This window comes from Aotus nancymaae, unplaced genomic scaffold (genome assembly GCF_030222135.1).
Source record: "Aotus nancymaae isolate 86718 unplaced genomic scaffold, 86718_ANA_hifiasm-v0.15.2.pri h1tg000049l, whole genome shotgun sequence".
Lineage (NCBI taxonomy): Eukaryota > Metazoa > Chordata > Mammalia > Primates > Aotidae > Aotus > Aotus nancymaae.
In genome coordinates, this window is record NW_026988463.1 from 8,776,565 (window position 1) to 8,791,816 (window position 15,252).

At 45.2% G+C, this 15,252-nt stretch overlaps 1 protein-coding gene across 2 annotated transcripts in view; it reads left to right on the top strand.

The window, feature by feature from the left end:
* Window positions 1-15,252, top strand: part of PMM2 (phosphomannomutase 2) — a 37,677-nt gene that overhangs the window by 17,184 nt on the left and 5,241 nt on the right. For both annotated transcript variants that reach the window (XM_012448283.2, XM_064362446.1), the window contains one exon: window positions 100-215. In XM_012448283.2, the coding sequence (XP_012303706.1) occupies window positions 100-215 (116 nt within the window). The remainder of the gene's footprint in view (window positions 1-99; window positions 216-15,252) is intronic.

The following is a 15,252-nucleotide window of genomic DNA, read 5'->3' on the forward strand; positions in this document are numbered from 1 at the left end:
AATCCATTAACTGACAAAGAGTAAATTGTTTTTTTCAGCGACGGATCATCAGCCTCTTTGTCACCTTTTGCTTTCGTGTCCCCCATCCCCACCCGGCAGGAGGCCAGATCAGCTTTGATGTCTTTCCTGATGGATGGGACAAGAGATACTGCCTGCGACATGTGGAAAGTGACGGTTATAGGACCATTCATTTCTTTGGAGACAAAACCATGCCAGTAAGTAGGGAACTGTTTGTGCAGCTTCATTGTTCCATTTGGGCTTGATGGGGAAAATTGACAAATGGGCTGTTTTTCCCACACCCGCAGTTGACCCACCAGCCCTGCTCAAAGTGAGCAGTGGCTTCTGTCCTGGAGATGGAGGGCATTGAGCCTCCTTTCCCTCTGAGCTCAGACCCCCGACACCTCCATGGAGGCGAGGGTCACACTGTGTGTTAGTCGATGCTTTTCAGTTTGGCTTTGGAGTTAAACGTTGGCCACCCCATGTGCCTTCTAGATCACAAGTCCCCAGTGCCGCCGTCAAGCCCTCTGCATTTCAAAGCTCTGGCTGTTTCCGTCTCACTTTTCTACTGCATTTGTCCCCCTGAAGCTTTCATTTGATGTTGAACATGGGGGGTCATGAACTATGGGAGGACAGGGAATGATCGCATGAGGCTGAAACTCAGGAGAGGGCATCAGCGACAGTGGAGAGGCTGAGTGAGTCCCAGACATCACACACAGTGGGTACTTGGAGCTGCCCCAAGGGATGTCAGAAATCCTGAGTCCAGGACCAAATCTAAACAGGGAACGGAGAGCAGAGCCCAGTGTTAAAGGCCAGGGCCAGCAGGAGGAATACATAGAAGAAATGTCCCCAGGCGTCCTCTCCCTGGGACAAGGTGGATCCCCAGCAGGTCAGAGAGGCATTGCTGCCATCAAGGGCCCAGCAGCAGTTGCTCACCACCCAGCTTAGGGCCAGCTCCTTTTTTTTTTTTTGAGACCATGTCTCACTCTGTCACCCAGGCTAGACTGTGCAGTGTTGTAATCTTTGCTCACTGCAACCTCTGACTCCCAGGTTTAAGCAATTCTTGTGCCTCAGCCTCCTGAGTAGCTGATATTACAGGCATGCGCCACCACACCTGGCTAACTTTTGTGGTTTTGATGGAGATCGGGTTTCACCATGTTGGCCAGACTGATCTCAAACTCTTGGGCTCAAGCCATCTACCCGTTTCAGCCTCTCAAAGTTCTGGGGTGACAGGCGTGAGCGACCACGCCAGGCCCCATCACCTTTTCAGTTCCTCTCATTGTCTGGGCCCCTCTGCCTCCCTCCCACATGCAGCCTGGGAGTGTTCATTACCTTGCCATCAGCAGGCCCCTTTCAGGCTCTCTCGCCATCCTGCACCCAGCAGGTGCATCATAAATGCTGCGTATTCAGAGTTTTTCATCCCTCTGATCTCTGGTCCACTCCAGAATCCCTGCTGCTCTGCTAAGATCTGCCCATGAAAGGTGTGCCTTTCAGCAGGGTCCCCATGCCACAGTCTCCCAGCATGAAGGGTACTTGGGGATAGTAGAAGCTTGTTTCTTGCTTTCAGAATGATAAAACTGGAACCCATAAAGGGCAAGGGATTTGCCCAAGGTCACACAGCTAATGACAGCTGGTGGTACCAAAAGAAGTCTACCTGTTCTTTGTATGTTTTAAATGGCTTTATTGAAGTATAATTGATAAAAGCTGCACATTTTTAACATTCAGTTTCATGAGTTTAATCATTGTGCCCCTTTGGTTTTGGGGGTGGTTTGAGATTTTTTTTGTTGCTATTGTTATAAGAAGACTTAACATGAGATATTCCCTCTTAACAAGTTTCTAAGTGCACAGTACGGTGTTGTGAACTATAGGCACTTCTGTTTGTCCAGCAGATCTGTTGAACTTACACATCTTACATAACTGAAACTTTACACCCATTGAACAACTGCTCTCCATGTCCCTCGTCCACCACCCGGTCCCTGGCAACCACGGTCGTTTTCTCTGCTTATGTGACTTTAGCACTTTTAGGTATCTGATACAAGTGGAATCAGGCAGTATTCATCCTTCTGTGAGTGGCTTATTTCACTCAATATGTCTTCTCGGTTTGCCCATGCTGTCGCAAATGGCAAGATTGCCTTCTTTTTTTAAGGCTGAACAATGTTTTATTGTATGAATATACTACATTTTCTTTTTTTTCTTTTTTTTTCCTTGAGGGAGTCTCACTCTGTCACCCAGGCGGGAGTACAGTGGTGCCATCTTGACTCACTGCAACCTCTGCCTCCTTGGTTCAAGTGATTTTCATGCCTCAGCCTCCCGAGTAGTTGCTGAGATTACAGGAGCCTGTGACCACACCCAGCTAATGTTTGTATTTTTAATAGAGACAGGGTTTTACCATGTTGGCTACGCTGGTTTCAAAATCCTGGCTTCAAGAGGTCCATGTGCCTCGGCCTCCCAAAGTGCTGGGATTACAGGCATGAGCTGCTGCGCACAGCCAGAATATACTCCATTTTCTTTCTCCCTTCTTCTGTCAGTAGACACATGAGTTTCCATATCTTGGCCATTATGAATAATGTTTCAGTGAACCTGGGAGTACAGTTACCTCTTTGAGATCCCAACTTCTTCCTTTTGGCCATCTACCCATGGATTAAAGACTTAAACACAGGACCTGAAACTGTAAAACTCCTAAAAAAAAAAAAAAAGGGAAAAGGTAGTGATCTTTTGGATGTGACACCAAAAATACAGGCAACAAAAAAAAGCAAAACAAGTGGGACATCAAGCTAGAAAGCTTCTGCACAGTAGGAAATAAGCAGAATGAACAAGCAACCTACAGAGGGGAAGAGAACATTTGTAAACCATGTATCTGATGTAGGGCTAGTATCCAAAATGCGTAAGAATCTCCAGCAACTCAGTGGCAAAAAAAAAACCCAATTTAAAAAATGAGCAAAGAACTTGAATAGACACTTCTCCAAAGAAGACATACATATGGCTAATGGGTATATGAAAAAAGACTCAACATCAGTGTTCAAGGAAATGCAAATCAAAATCACAATGAGATAAATCCCACACTTGCCAAGATGGCTTTTTTTTTTTTTTTTTTTTTTTTTTAAATTTTATTTTGACATGGAGTTTTGTTCTGTCACCCAGGCTGGAGTGCAGTGGTGCGATCTTGGCTCACTGCAACTTCTGCCTCCTGGGTTCAAGCCATTCTCATACGTGAGCCTCCCAAGTAGCTGACAGGCGCCCACCACCGCACCTAGCTAATTTTTTATTGTTAGTAGAGACTGGGCCATGCCTGGCCACCCTGGTCTCAAACTCATGACCTCAAGTGATCTGCCCACCTCGACCTCCCAAAGTGCTAGGATTATAGGCATGAGGTACCACACTCAGCCAGGATGCCTATTTGTTTTATTTTTATTTATTTATTTATTTATTTTTGAGATGGATTTCGCTCTTGTTGCCCAGGCTGGAGTGCAATGGCTTGATCTCGGCTCAGTGCAGCCTCTGCCTCCTGGGTTCAAGCAATTCTCCTGCCTCAGCCTCCCAAGTAGCTGGGATTACAGGCATGCACCACCACACCCAGCTAATTTTTGTGTGTGTGAGTATTTTTCTATTTTTAGTAGAGATGGGGTTTCTATATGTAGGTCAGGCTGGTCTCGAACTCCCGACCTCAGGTGATCCACCTACGTCGGCCTTCCAAAGTGCTGGGATTCCAGGCATGAGCCACTGCGCCGGGCCCAGGATGGCTATTTTTTAAAAAATAAATGTTGGCAAGGGTGTAGAGAAATTAGAACTCTTGTGTAGCGTTGTGGGAAATGTTAAATATCATAGCCATGGTGGAAAACTATGTAGTCGCTCCTCAAATTAAAAATAGCACTCCCACATGATCAGCGGTCCCACTTACAGATATATATCCAAAATAATTGAAATTAGGTTCTCAAAGAGATACCTGCTCTTTAAAAAAAAATAAAGACGGTTTTGCTGTGTTGACCAGGCTATACTCGAACTCCTGAGTTCAAGCAGTCATCCGGCATCACCCTTCCAAGTAGCTGTGATTACAGGCATGCACTACCACAACCAGTGATACCTGCTGTTTAAATGAGTGTGCTTTCCACTACAGTAAGCTCTCTCAGTGGGGTAGAGCTTGTTGTAAATCCCAGTGAACTGGGTACTTTGAATACATGTAGCATTCAAGTTTTTTCTTGCTGACAGTTAGAAATGGTTTTATAACCACATCCTTTTGTTGAAAGGCTTTTGATGCAGAAATGCTTTCAATGCAGGCTTTGAAAAAGATCACTATCTGACTCCATGTCTTCAAAAAAATTAAACTAATGAAATGACACCCAGGATCTAAGGAATGCCCGGAAGCTTCCTCCGTCCTTCTCTAGTTTGGTACCATTTCTTACAGACAGAGAGGACAGCTGTTGAGACACACTACAGCAGATTGTTCTGTAATGATGACATTCTTGCTTCATGTAAATAGCCGTCTAGAGGCCTCAGTTGGGACTTTGCAGAATGGAACGCAGTTCTTGGATAATCAGAAAATGACTTTTGGGAATTCTTCATTTGGGAAATGGAGAGTTTTCTATTCTGTTTAACCATTGCATTACCATGCTTAGATTCTGTTTTTAAAATCTTACCTACTTTTAAAAAATGAATATTTAATGGAAGGCTTTTTCCCAATTGTAAATTAAATTGTGCATTCATTATAGAAAATTAGAGAATCTGTGAAGAAGAAAAGGAGAGTCACCTGTAATCATCCAACAACATCCCAGCCTCTCTGGCTATATGATCCCAAAAGTGGGATCCTTACCTGTTCTTTTTGTTTTAGTTTTCTTTCTCTTAGCATATTTAATTTTTCTCATGTTAGTGACTGTTCTTTGCAGAGAAGATTTTTAATGGCTGTATAAGATCTCTCTCATTAGGCATACCCCGACGTCCCTAATAGAGGCACATTGGGTGGTTTAAGAGTTTTTGCTCTTATAACTAATGCTGTGGTGAACATTCTCGCACAATTCTTTGCCCCTTTCTCTGATCCTTTTCGTCAGCGGTTTTCTAGAAATGGAAATTAGCAGTCCACCACCTAAACCTTCAAACAACATATCAGTTCTTGAAATGCTAGGCACAGAGCAATCCAAATACTAGCCTTACACTTTGCATTTTCAGTGATAGACATTTAGAAAGCTGGGGCTTTTTCCTTTCCTAATGAAGCTTACTGCTTTTGTTGGCTTCCAGGGAAATGGCCCTGAGCTGAGAGCTGTCAGTAAAAAAAGCCATTTCTTAGCCAGGCCCTGAGGCTTAGCAGCCTGCCAGCAGCCCCTTCCGGCAGCACGGCCTCGAGGAGGCAGGGTCTGGTGTTACATAAAGGGTGCCCTCTGCTTGGAGCAACTCAGGAGAGCACAGTGAGGAAATCAGGCATTGGCCATTGCTTTTCAAAATACTTACCATCTTCAGAAACCCTGTCATTCTTCCCATCAGCCACAAAAGCCAGCATTTCTTAAAACCTGGCTCTGAGTTGAGCATGGAGGCTCTGGGCCTGGCATGGAGTACCTTGGTTTGCTGTAGAGAGAGATGGCAAAGGCAGAGAGGACAGCACCACACATGGTTCCACATGGCTTTCTGCAGGAATCACACTGGTTGGATCACCCTTCAGTCACCCTGAATTCACAGGCAAGAGAGCCTCTACTTATCCATGCTTTCCGTAAAAGTCATCTTGCCTTTAAGGCAGTTGCAACATGAATACTTTGAAACGCTTCATAAACATTAGCAGCTGGTTTAGTTTTTGACTGAGTGTTTCCATTTTGGGTAATTTGGCTATCAGTGCACTCAAGTATGTGTGAAAGATTCAAGCAGAGGGTTTGGGGTTGGGGACAGCCCCCGCCGCTCCTCAGGAGGCTGGCCATAGAACAGTGGTCTGTCTCAGCAGTGGGATACCATGTAGCTGTAAAAACACAGTCCATGTGGGCCCATCTCTAGGGCTTTTTGTTAGGCAAACAAAGCAAAGTGCAGGACAGTATAAGTAATGTGCTACATTTTTGTCCGAAGAGGAGAAAAGAATTTATGTTAGCTTATAAATGCATAAAAGGAATCTGAAAGGATAAAAATTATAGGGGTTACTATGGGGATGGGGACAAGGACTGGAAAGATAATTGCCACCTAGATCTAATTCTTTCTTAATATGTTTGAACTGTATGGATGTGCTACCTATTGAAAAATAAAATTTTTAAATCAAATTGAGAAAAGGAGCTAGGTAATCCCTGTAACCTTGGCTACTAGGGAGGCGGAGGTGGGAGGATCACTTGAGCCCAGGAGTTCAAGATTACAGTGAGCCAAGATTGCGCCGCTGCACTGTAGCCTGGGTGATAGAGCGAGATTCTGTCTCAAATAAACAAAAAATAAAATTAGCTTAAAAAAGCTTTGTATCAGTGTGGACCAAGTAGACCCAGATCTGGCCCCACCACTTGCCATGCCAGCCCAGTAAGGACACAGTTGCTCTTTTTTTTTTTTGGAGACAGGGTCTCACTCTGTCACCCAGACTGGAGTGCAGTGGCATAATCTTGGCTCACCACAACCTCCGTCTCCCAGGCTTAAGCGATTCTCCTGCATCAGTCTCCCAAGTAGCTGGAATTACAGGTGCACACCACCGTGCCTGGCTAATTTTTGCATTTTTAGTAGAGACGGGGTTTCTCCATGTTGGTCAGGCTGGTCTTGAACTCCCGACTTCAGGTGATCCACCTGCTTTAGCTTCCCAAAGTGCTGGGATTACAGGCATGAGCCACTACACCTGGCCTACAAAGGCCTTTTAAATGTAGCTATATGTATATATATTTAACTTAGATGTCCATTTTAGTTAAGCTGATTTTAACTGTAGAGCTCTTTTTCACAAAATCTTTTTGAATTTCTTATTACCAGACTCTAGCCATAATAGCCAATATTTCTGGCTTTTGAACTTGACCACAGGTAACTTCCCAGCAAACTTAATAATCTTATCTAAGATTATGACTTAACCACAGAGGCATAAGATGTCTCAAAGAGATAGTAAGCAGTTTTTTGTGGGTTTTCCTTTTTTTTAACAAGATTTAGAATCTCCCCAAAGGTAGTTTAGGGAAAGGAAAATTTAATGCAAGAAATTAGAAGCTGTCCATGGTGGGGAAAGAATTGATAAATGGCAAAAAAAACAAACAAACAAACAAACAAACAAAAAAAAACAACGACAAATAACAAACCAGAGAAGACCCATTCCCTAATCTGAGAACAAAACCCAGGCTACCACTATGAAGTAGCAGAACTTCAGCTGCGGAGCTAAAGCCGAGGGCCATTGCCACTGCTCCTCCCAGAAATCCAGGACAGTCATTTTCAAGCTTGCAAAGGACTTTACTCAAGAGAATTCTTAAGGCTAGATATGACACTGTCACATGTCCTCTCAGACCAGCCACCTGACATGAACCCAAAAATTCGTGCCCTCTGGATGCTGGATACCAAGAGAGGGTACCCCAACATGGTCCCAAAGTCAAGTTTTTCAGGACATAAAACTAGAGAAGAGGGAAACCGTATCTAGTTTGGGTTGCAGTAAAGTTTGGAAGTGGCCAGTTTGCCAGACTGGCTTGGACAGCGTGCTTAGAGGGCTCCTATGCCCACATTCTGTTCTGTGGTACTGCTCTCCATGACAGAGGAAGCAGCTGTGTGTGGGGTTGCTTTGCACTGTATCTCCAGCTGCTAAAGCAATGCTGGCAGGTAATAGGTGTTCTGGAAAGGTGTATCGTGTTGATGTGTGAATACTGATTCCCCCACCTAAGTCACTGAGTGAGGAGGGGAGATATTTGGTTCATGTGAGGCGTGTGAGAGTTGGCTGTGCCTTTGTTTTTTGTTTTGTTTTGAGACGGAATCTTACTCTGTCACTCAGGCTGGAGTGCAGTGGCGTGATCTCGGCTCACTGCAGCCTCCACTTCCCAGGATCAAGTGATTTTCCTGCCTCAGCCTCGCGAGTAGCTAGGAATTTGTATTCACAGCACAAAGTGCAACAGATTCACTAGTGCCTAAGACTAGACTCACAAGGTTTTTTGTATTAATGAAACCCTGGCAGAGGAGACAAACAGTGATGTTTTCCCTTCACACATAGCGAGAGGCCAGAAGCCTGACTGGTAAGAAAGGTTTACCCTTTTTGCTGGGATACCAGGTTTCTGGGTTCCCTTTCTCTGTCACTTCCAGAAAAACAGAGCAGCTCTTGATGACCCTGCTCACTGCACCCTCGCTGTGGGGGCCAAGCCACATTGCAAAAGAAAATCATCCATTTCTGTGTCATGGAACCACAGGCAAAAGCCTCTCCATTTTATTTATTTATTTAGAGACGAAGTTTCACTCTTGTTGCGTAGACTGGAGGGTAGTGGTGCAATCTCAGCTCACCGCAACCTCCACCTCCTGGGTTCCAGTGATTCTCCTGCCTCAGTCTCCCAAGTAGCTGGGACTACCGGTGCGCACCACCACGCCCAGCTAATTTTTATATTTTTAGTAGAGCCAGAGTTTTGCCATGTTGGCCATGCTGGTCTCAAACTCCTGAACTCAGGTAAACCACACACCTAGGCCTCCCAAAGTACTGGGATTAGAGGCGTGAGCCACCACGCCTGGCAGCCTCTCAGTTTTTCAAGATGCTGCCCAACAAGCTACATGGGAAACTGAATTAATGTTTTTCATCCTGGCCAGAGCAGAATACACATGGCAAAACTAGTCACTATGCTCAGTGCTCAACGTGAGCCTGGTAAGGCTCAAACTTGCTCCCATGGGTCCTTGTCATCTTTGATCCACTGCACTCAAGGTGGGAAGGGACGCCTTCCAGCCAGAATTTAGAGGATGATCTCTGAGCCAGATGGAAGAGCGATGGTCACCCTTGAGACAGGCCTGTAGAGCTTCCACTGACAAGTCCTTCAGGGTTCAGCGAATGTGACTAACCAGACAAACCAAGAGAGCCTGATGGATTCCATCACCATTTCCTTTAGACATCTCTGCAATGTAGACCAACACGTACAACAAGACAGACAAGCAAAACACCTTCCAGACAGATTCCAGACCAAATCACAAACCAAGAGTGTTCCTCCAAACGAGTTACCTATTCTCCATACAGTTAGGGCAGATACCCCGTGCTGGGGCTACAAACAGGTATCACATAATAGGGCTAGAGATGCCCTGTGATGGGGCTACAGGCAGACATCCCATGAGGAGGCTGCAGATACCCTGTGATGGGGCTACAGTTAAAGGAAGTTTCCCCAGGACTGTTTGTCTATTGCAGTTAAATCCATACAGCATGGGTTGGCAGCACCCCACCAGCAGAGACAGTGCCAGTGTCAGCCCCCAGTCCAAGAGAACTAGGTGGCTGCCTGGGCTGGCCTCTGGATCCATCACCAGTGATGGGTGGGGAGGCTACTGAATCTCTGGCAGGTAGCCACATGGGAGATCCCCGATCAGCCCACAAATTTGTAACCCCTCGACAGGTTCTCCTTGCCCACAGCCTAGACAGAGCCAATTTATCAAAACAGGAGAATTGCAATAGAGGAAGAGTTATTCATGCAGAGCTGGCTATATAGGAGACTAGAGTTTTATTATTACTCAAATCAGTCTCTCCAAGAATTTGGGGATCAGGGCCGGGCACGATGGCTCACACCTGGAATCCCAGCACTTTGGGAGGCCAAGCCAGGTTGATCACAAGGTCAGGAGTTCAAAACCAGCCTGGCAAACATGGTGAAACCCTGTCTCTACTAAAGATACAAAAAATAAGCCGGGCCTGGTGGCAGACGCCTGCAATTCCAGCTATTCCAGTGAATGAAGCAGGAGAATTGCTTGAACCCGGGAAGGGGAGGTTACAGTGAGCCAAGATCGTGCCATTGCACTCCAGCCTGGGCAACAGGGTGAGACTCTGTTGAAAAAAAAAAGAAGAATTTGCGGATCGGAGTTTTTAAGGATAACTTGGTGGTTAGGGGCTCTGGAGGTGGGGATTGCTGATTGGTCAGCACAGAGATGAAATCATGGGTGGAAGTGAGTTTTTCTTGCTATCTCTGTTCCTAGGTGGGATCAAAGAAGTGGTTGATCAAAGAACTGATTGAACTGTCTGTGTGTTGTCAACTACTGCATCAGAATGCAGGGTCTGCAAAATATCTCAGGCACAATCTTAGGTTGGTTTCACGACAGTGATATTATTTCCAGGAGCAATTTGGGAAGGTTCAGACTCTTGTAGCCCAAGGCTGCATGGCTCCTAAGCTATAATTTTTAATCTTGTAGCGAATGCATTAGTCCTACGAAGGCAGATTGGTCCCCAGGCAAGAAGGGGGTTTATTTCGGGCAAAAGAGTTGTTACATCTTTGTTTCAAAGTTGAACTACAGGCCAGGCATGGTGGCTCACCCCTGTAATGCCAGTACTTTGGGAGGCTGAGGCGGGCAGATCACTTGAGACCAGGAGTTTGAGACCAGCCTGGCCAACATGGTGAAACCCCGTGTCTACTAAAAATACACAAATTTTCCAGGTGTGGCGGTGCGCGCCTATAGTCCCAGCTACTTTGGAGGCTGAGGTAGGCGATTGCTTGAACCTGGGAGACGGAGATTCCAGTGAGCCAAGATCGCGCCACTGCACTCCGGCCTGGGCAACAGAGTGAGACTCTGTCTCCAAAAACAAAAAAACAAAGTTGAACTATAAATTCCTCCCAAGGTTAATTTAGCCTATGCCCAGGAATGAACAAGGACAGCTTGGAGGTTAGAAGCGAGATGGAGTCAGGTCATACCTCTTTCACCATCATTGTTTTCTCAGTTACAATTCTTGGAAATATGGTTTCAGTCCCTGCATCCGTAATACCTACAAATTTGGTGAATCCTTATTAAACAGTCAAAATAAACATCCGCAGCAAGAATCAACTATTAGGGATGGTGGTGCACGCCTGTCGTCCCAGCTACTCAGGAGGCTGAGGTGGGAGGATCGCTTGAGCCCAGGAGGTGGAGGCTGCAGCAAGACATGATCCCACCACTGCACTCCAGCCTGAGCAAGAGTGGGAACCTGTCTCAAAAATAAATTTAAATAAGAGTCCCGACCACGAGCTACAGAGAGTCCATCTGTGCTGTAGGAGGCGTCCACACAGCATGCACCCACCGCAATCTAGCCAGCTAAGCAGTTCACGCTGGCTATGATCCATGACGTTGTTCCTCTGGACGATTGGGGCTCACTACCACACTGCACAGGTCAGCCACAGCATGTACAGAAATGGGCTGGGGTGGGGAGACTCTTCAGCCCCCCAGCATCTGAACCTGGCCAACACTACATCTTCTGTTTCATCTGCAGACTTTGGGCCTTTTAGGGATTTAAATATTAATGCGCTGATTTCACTGAGCCGTGGCCTCCCTTTGTTGCCGGTCAGGTACACTGTAATGAGAAACTGGATCATTCTTTCAGGCCTCCCCCCTTCCCTTCCTCTCCAGGGAGCAGGGTTTTGTTCACGGAGCTGGCGAGTGGCTGCGTTCCTCAACCAGAATCAAGTGACTTTTATTGCATATGCAAATCCAGCATTTGAAATTTCTGGTTCTCTGAAGCCTTATTATTCTAGAGGGCAGCCAGCTTTCGTTCCATTTTGTTTAGGGTCTGCTCCGCCTGCCTTGTGCCTACTCTAGTATGCAAGCTCCACACAGCCCCTAGAAGGCTGCACCCGAGGAAGGAGCCCACCACGCTCTCGAGAGTCACAAAGGAGGAAGCAGACCCTTGGCGGGAGAAAAAGGAAGGCCTGAGGCAGGTTGTCTGTGATGCAGATTCTCCTGCCAGCCTTGCTGCTCTCTGAAATGGGGTGACCCAGCGAGGCTCCCACAGCTAGGGTTGGGAGGATTTTGCCTTCCTGGATGTGCTTTGATTCTCTAGACCTAGCTTTATTAAGTGTCAGCAGGTTACATGCACACAGCTCACTCAGAGTCCCCAGACACCTCCCCGCTAACCCCCAGCAGGACCACGGGCGACTCATGTCCCTTGCATGGGAAGGGCATGCCTAGCAGCTGTAGGGGGACTAGCATGAACCCTTTGTGCTTCAGGGGTCTCTTCGCAGGTAATGGCCTCTGTCTTCTTTGCACCCTGGCTGCAGGAGCCTCCTAACGGCTCCCCTTAGTTGCGTCCTCAGCCCTCACCCGTTCTCGAGAGAGATCCTGTTGTAAAGTAATCTTATCATGGTCCGGGCTTGCAGCCTTCAGGTGGCTTTCCATGAAATCCCAGGTCCTTGTCACAATCTAGGAGACCCTCTGTGGCCTGGCCCGGCCCCTGCCCATCTTCCCTCTTCAGCCTCTTCTCTGATGGACACAAGGCCTGTCCCCTCACTTCCCTCAGGTGCCAGGGTTCCCTCACCCTCCAGTCCTGGCAGCCCTTTCCTGCCTTTGTCCAAGAAGGCGCCAAGAGCTGTCTTCTCATGGCTGGTCTCCCCGACCAGACCACAGGCTCCCAAGACAGCTGTGAGTGGGTTTGGCTTGCGCTGGATCTCTAGCTGCTAAAGCAATGCCTGGCAGGTAGTAGGTGTTCTAGAAAGGTGTGTCGTGTTGATATGTGAATACTGACTCCCCCTCCTAAGTCCCTGAGTGAAGGGAAAGATGTTTGGCTCTTTTGAGGCATGCGAGAGATGGTTGTGCCTTTGGTTTTTTGTTTTTTTCTTTTGAGACAGAGTACAGTAGTGCATTTTCAGCTCACTGCAACCTCAGCCCTCCAGGGTTCAAGTGATTCTCCTGCCTGAGCCTCCCGAGTAGCTGGGACTACAGGTGCCCACCACCATGCCCAGCTAGGTTGTGCCTTTGTTAGGTTCTCCATGACTTTTATCCACCATGCCATTCTTGAAATAAATATTTTTTTAATTTTAAGAATTACAGTCAGGCATGGTGGCTCATGACTGTAATCCTGTAGCAGGAGCGGCCGCGGGAAACAGATCTCTGGAACACCGAATAAAGGAGGGAAGAGTTTATTCGGGCAGGAGACCAGGCAGTAATTTGTCGAAAGCCCAGCTCATCTAACAAAGGAAGGTTCTGCCTTTATATAGGCTTATACTTTAGATGTTACACGTGGAAGAATCTTAAGTTTATAGCTTTAGGAATTACATATGAAAGGGTTCTGGTTTACAGTTTTAGGACTCACATGTGAAAAGGTCTCTGTTTACAGTTTTAGGAATCCATATAAAAGGGTTCTGGTTTACAGTTTTAGGACTCACATGTGAAAAGGTCTCTGTTTACAGTTTTAGGACTCACATGTGAAAAGGTCTCTGTTTACAGTTTTAGGAATCCATATAAAAGGGTTCTGGTTTACAGTTTTAGGACTCACATGTGAAAAGGTCTCTGTTTACAGTTTTAGGAATTACATGTGAAAGTGTTCTGGTTTACAGTTTTAGGACTCACATGTGAAAAGGTCTCTGTTTACAGTTTTAGGAATTACATGTGAAAGGGTTCTGGTTTACAGTTTTAGGACTCACATGTGAAAAGGTCTCTGTTTACAGTTTTAGGAATTACATACGAAAGGGTTCTGGTTTACAGTTTTAGGACTCACATGTGAAAAGGTCTCTGTTTACAGTTTTAGGAATTACATACGAAAGGGTTCTGGTTTACAGTTTTAGGACTCACATGTGAAAAGGTCTCTGTTTACAGTTTTAGGAATTACATACGAAAGGGTTCTGGTTTACAGTTTTAGGACTCACATGTGAAAAGGTCTCTGTTTACAGTTTTAGGAATTACATGTGAAAGGGTTCTGGTTTACAGTTTTAGGACTCACAAGTGAAAAGGTCTCTGTTTACAGTTTTAGGAATCCATATGAAAGGGTTCTGGTTTACAGTTTTAGGACTCACATGTGAAAAGGTCTCTGTTTACAGTTTTAGGAATTACATGTGAAAGGGTTCTGGTTTACAGTTTTAGGACTCACATGTGAAAAGGTCTCTGTTTACAGTTTTAGGAATCCATATGAAAGGGTTCTGGTTTACAGTTTTAGGACTCACATGTGAAAAGGTCTCTGTTTACAGTTTTAGGAATTACATGTGAAAGGGTTCTGGTTTACAGTTTTAGGACTCACATGTGAAAAGGTCTGTTTACAGTTTTAGGAATTACATACGAAAGGGTTCTGGTTTACAGTTTTAGGACTCACATGTGAAAAGGTCTCTGTTTACAGTTTTAGGAATCCATATGAAAGGGTTCTGGTTTACAGTTTTAGGACTCACACGTGAAAAGGTCTCTGTTTACAGTTTTAGGAATTACATATGAAAGGGTTCTGGTTTACAGTTTTAGGACTCGCATGTGAAAAGGTCTCTGTTTACAGTTTTAGGAATCCATATGAAAGTGTTCTGGTTTACAGTTTTAGGACTCACATGTGAAAAGGTCTCTGTTTACAGTTTTAGGAATTACATGTGAAAGGGTTCTGGTTTACAGTTTTAGGACTCACATGTGAAAAGGTCTCTGTTTACAGTTTTAGGAATCCATATGAAAGGGTTCTGGTTTACAGTTTTAGGACTCACATGTGAAAAGGTCTGTTTACAGTTTTAGGAATTACATATGAAAGGGTTCTGGTTTACAGTTTTAGGACTCACATGTGAAAAGGTCTCTGTTTACAGTTTTAGGAATCCATATGAAAGGGTTCTGGTTTACAGTTTTAGGACTCACATGAGAAAAGGTCTCTGTTTACAGTTTTAGGAATTACATGTGAAAGGGTTCTGGTTTACAGTTTTAGGACTCACACGTGAAAAGGTCTCTGTTTACAGTTTTAGGAATCCATATGAAAGGGTTCTGGTTTACAGTTTTAGGACTCACATGTGAAAAGGTCTCTGTTTACAGTTTTAGGAATCCATATGAAAGGGTTCTGGTTTACAGTTTTAGGACTCACATGTGAAAAGGTCTCTGTTTACAGTTTTAGGAATTACATGTGAAAGGGTTCTGGTTTACAGTTTTAGGACTCACATGTGAAAAGGTCTCTGTTTACAGTTTTAGGAATTACATATGAAAGGGTTCTGGTTTACAGTTTTAGGACTCACATGTGAAAAGGTCTCTGTTTACAGTTTTAGGAATTACATGTGAAAGGGTTCTGGTTTACAGTTTTAGGACTCACATGTGAAAAGGTCTGTTTACAGTTTTAGGAATTACATACGAAAGGGTTCTGGTTTACAGTTTTAGGACTCACATGTGAAAAGGTCTCTGTTTACAGTTTTAGGAATCCATATGAAAGGGTTCTGGTTTACAGTTTTAGGACTCACATGTGAAAAGGTCTCTGTTTACAGTTTTAGGAATTAC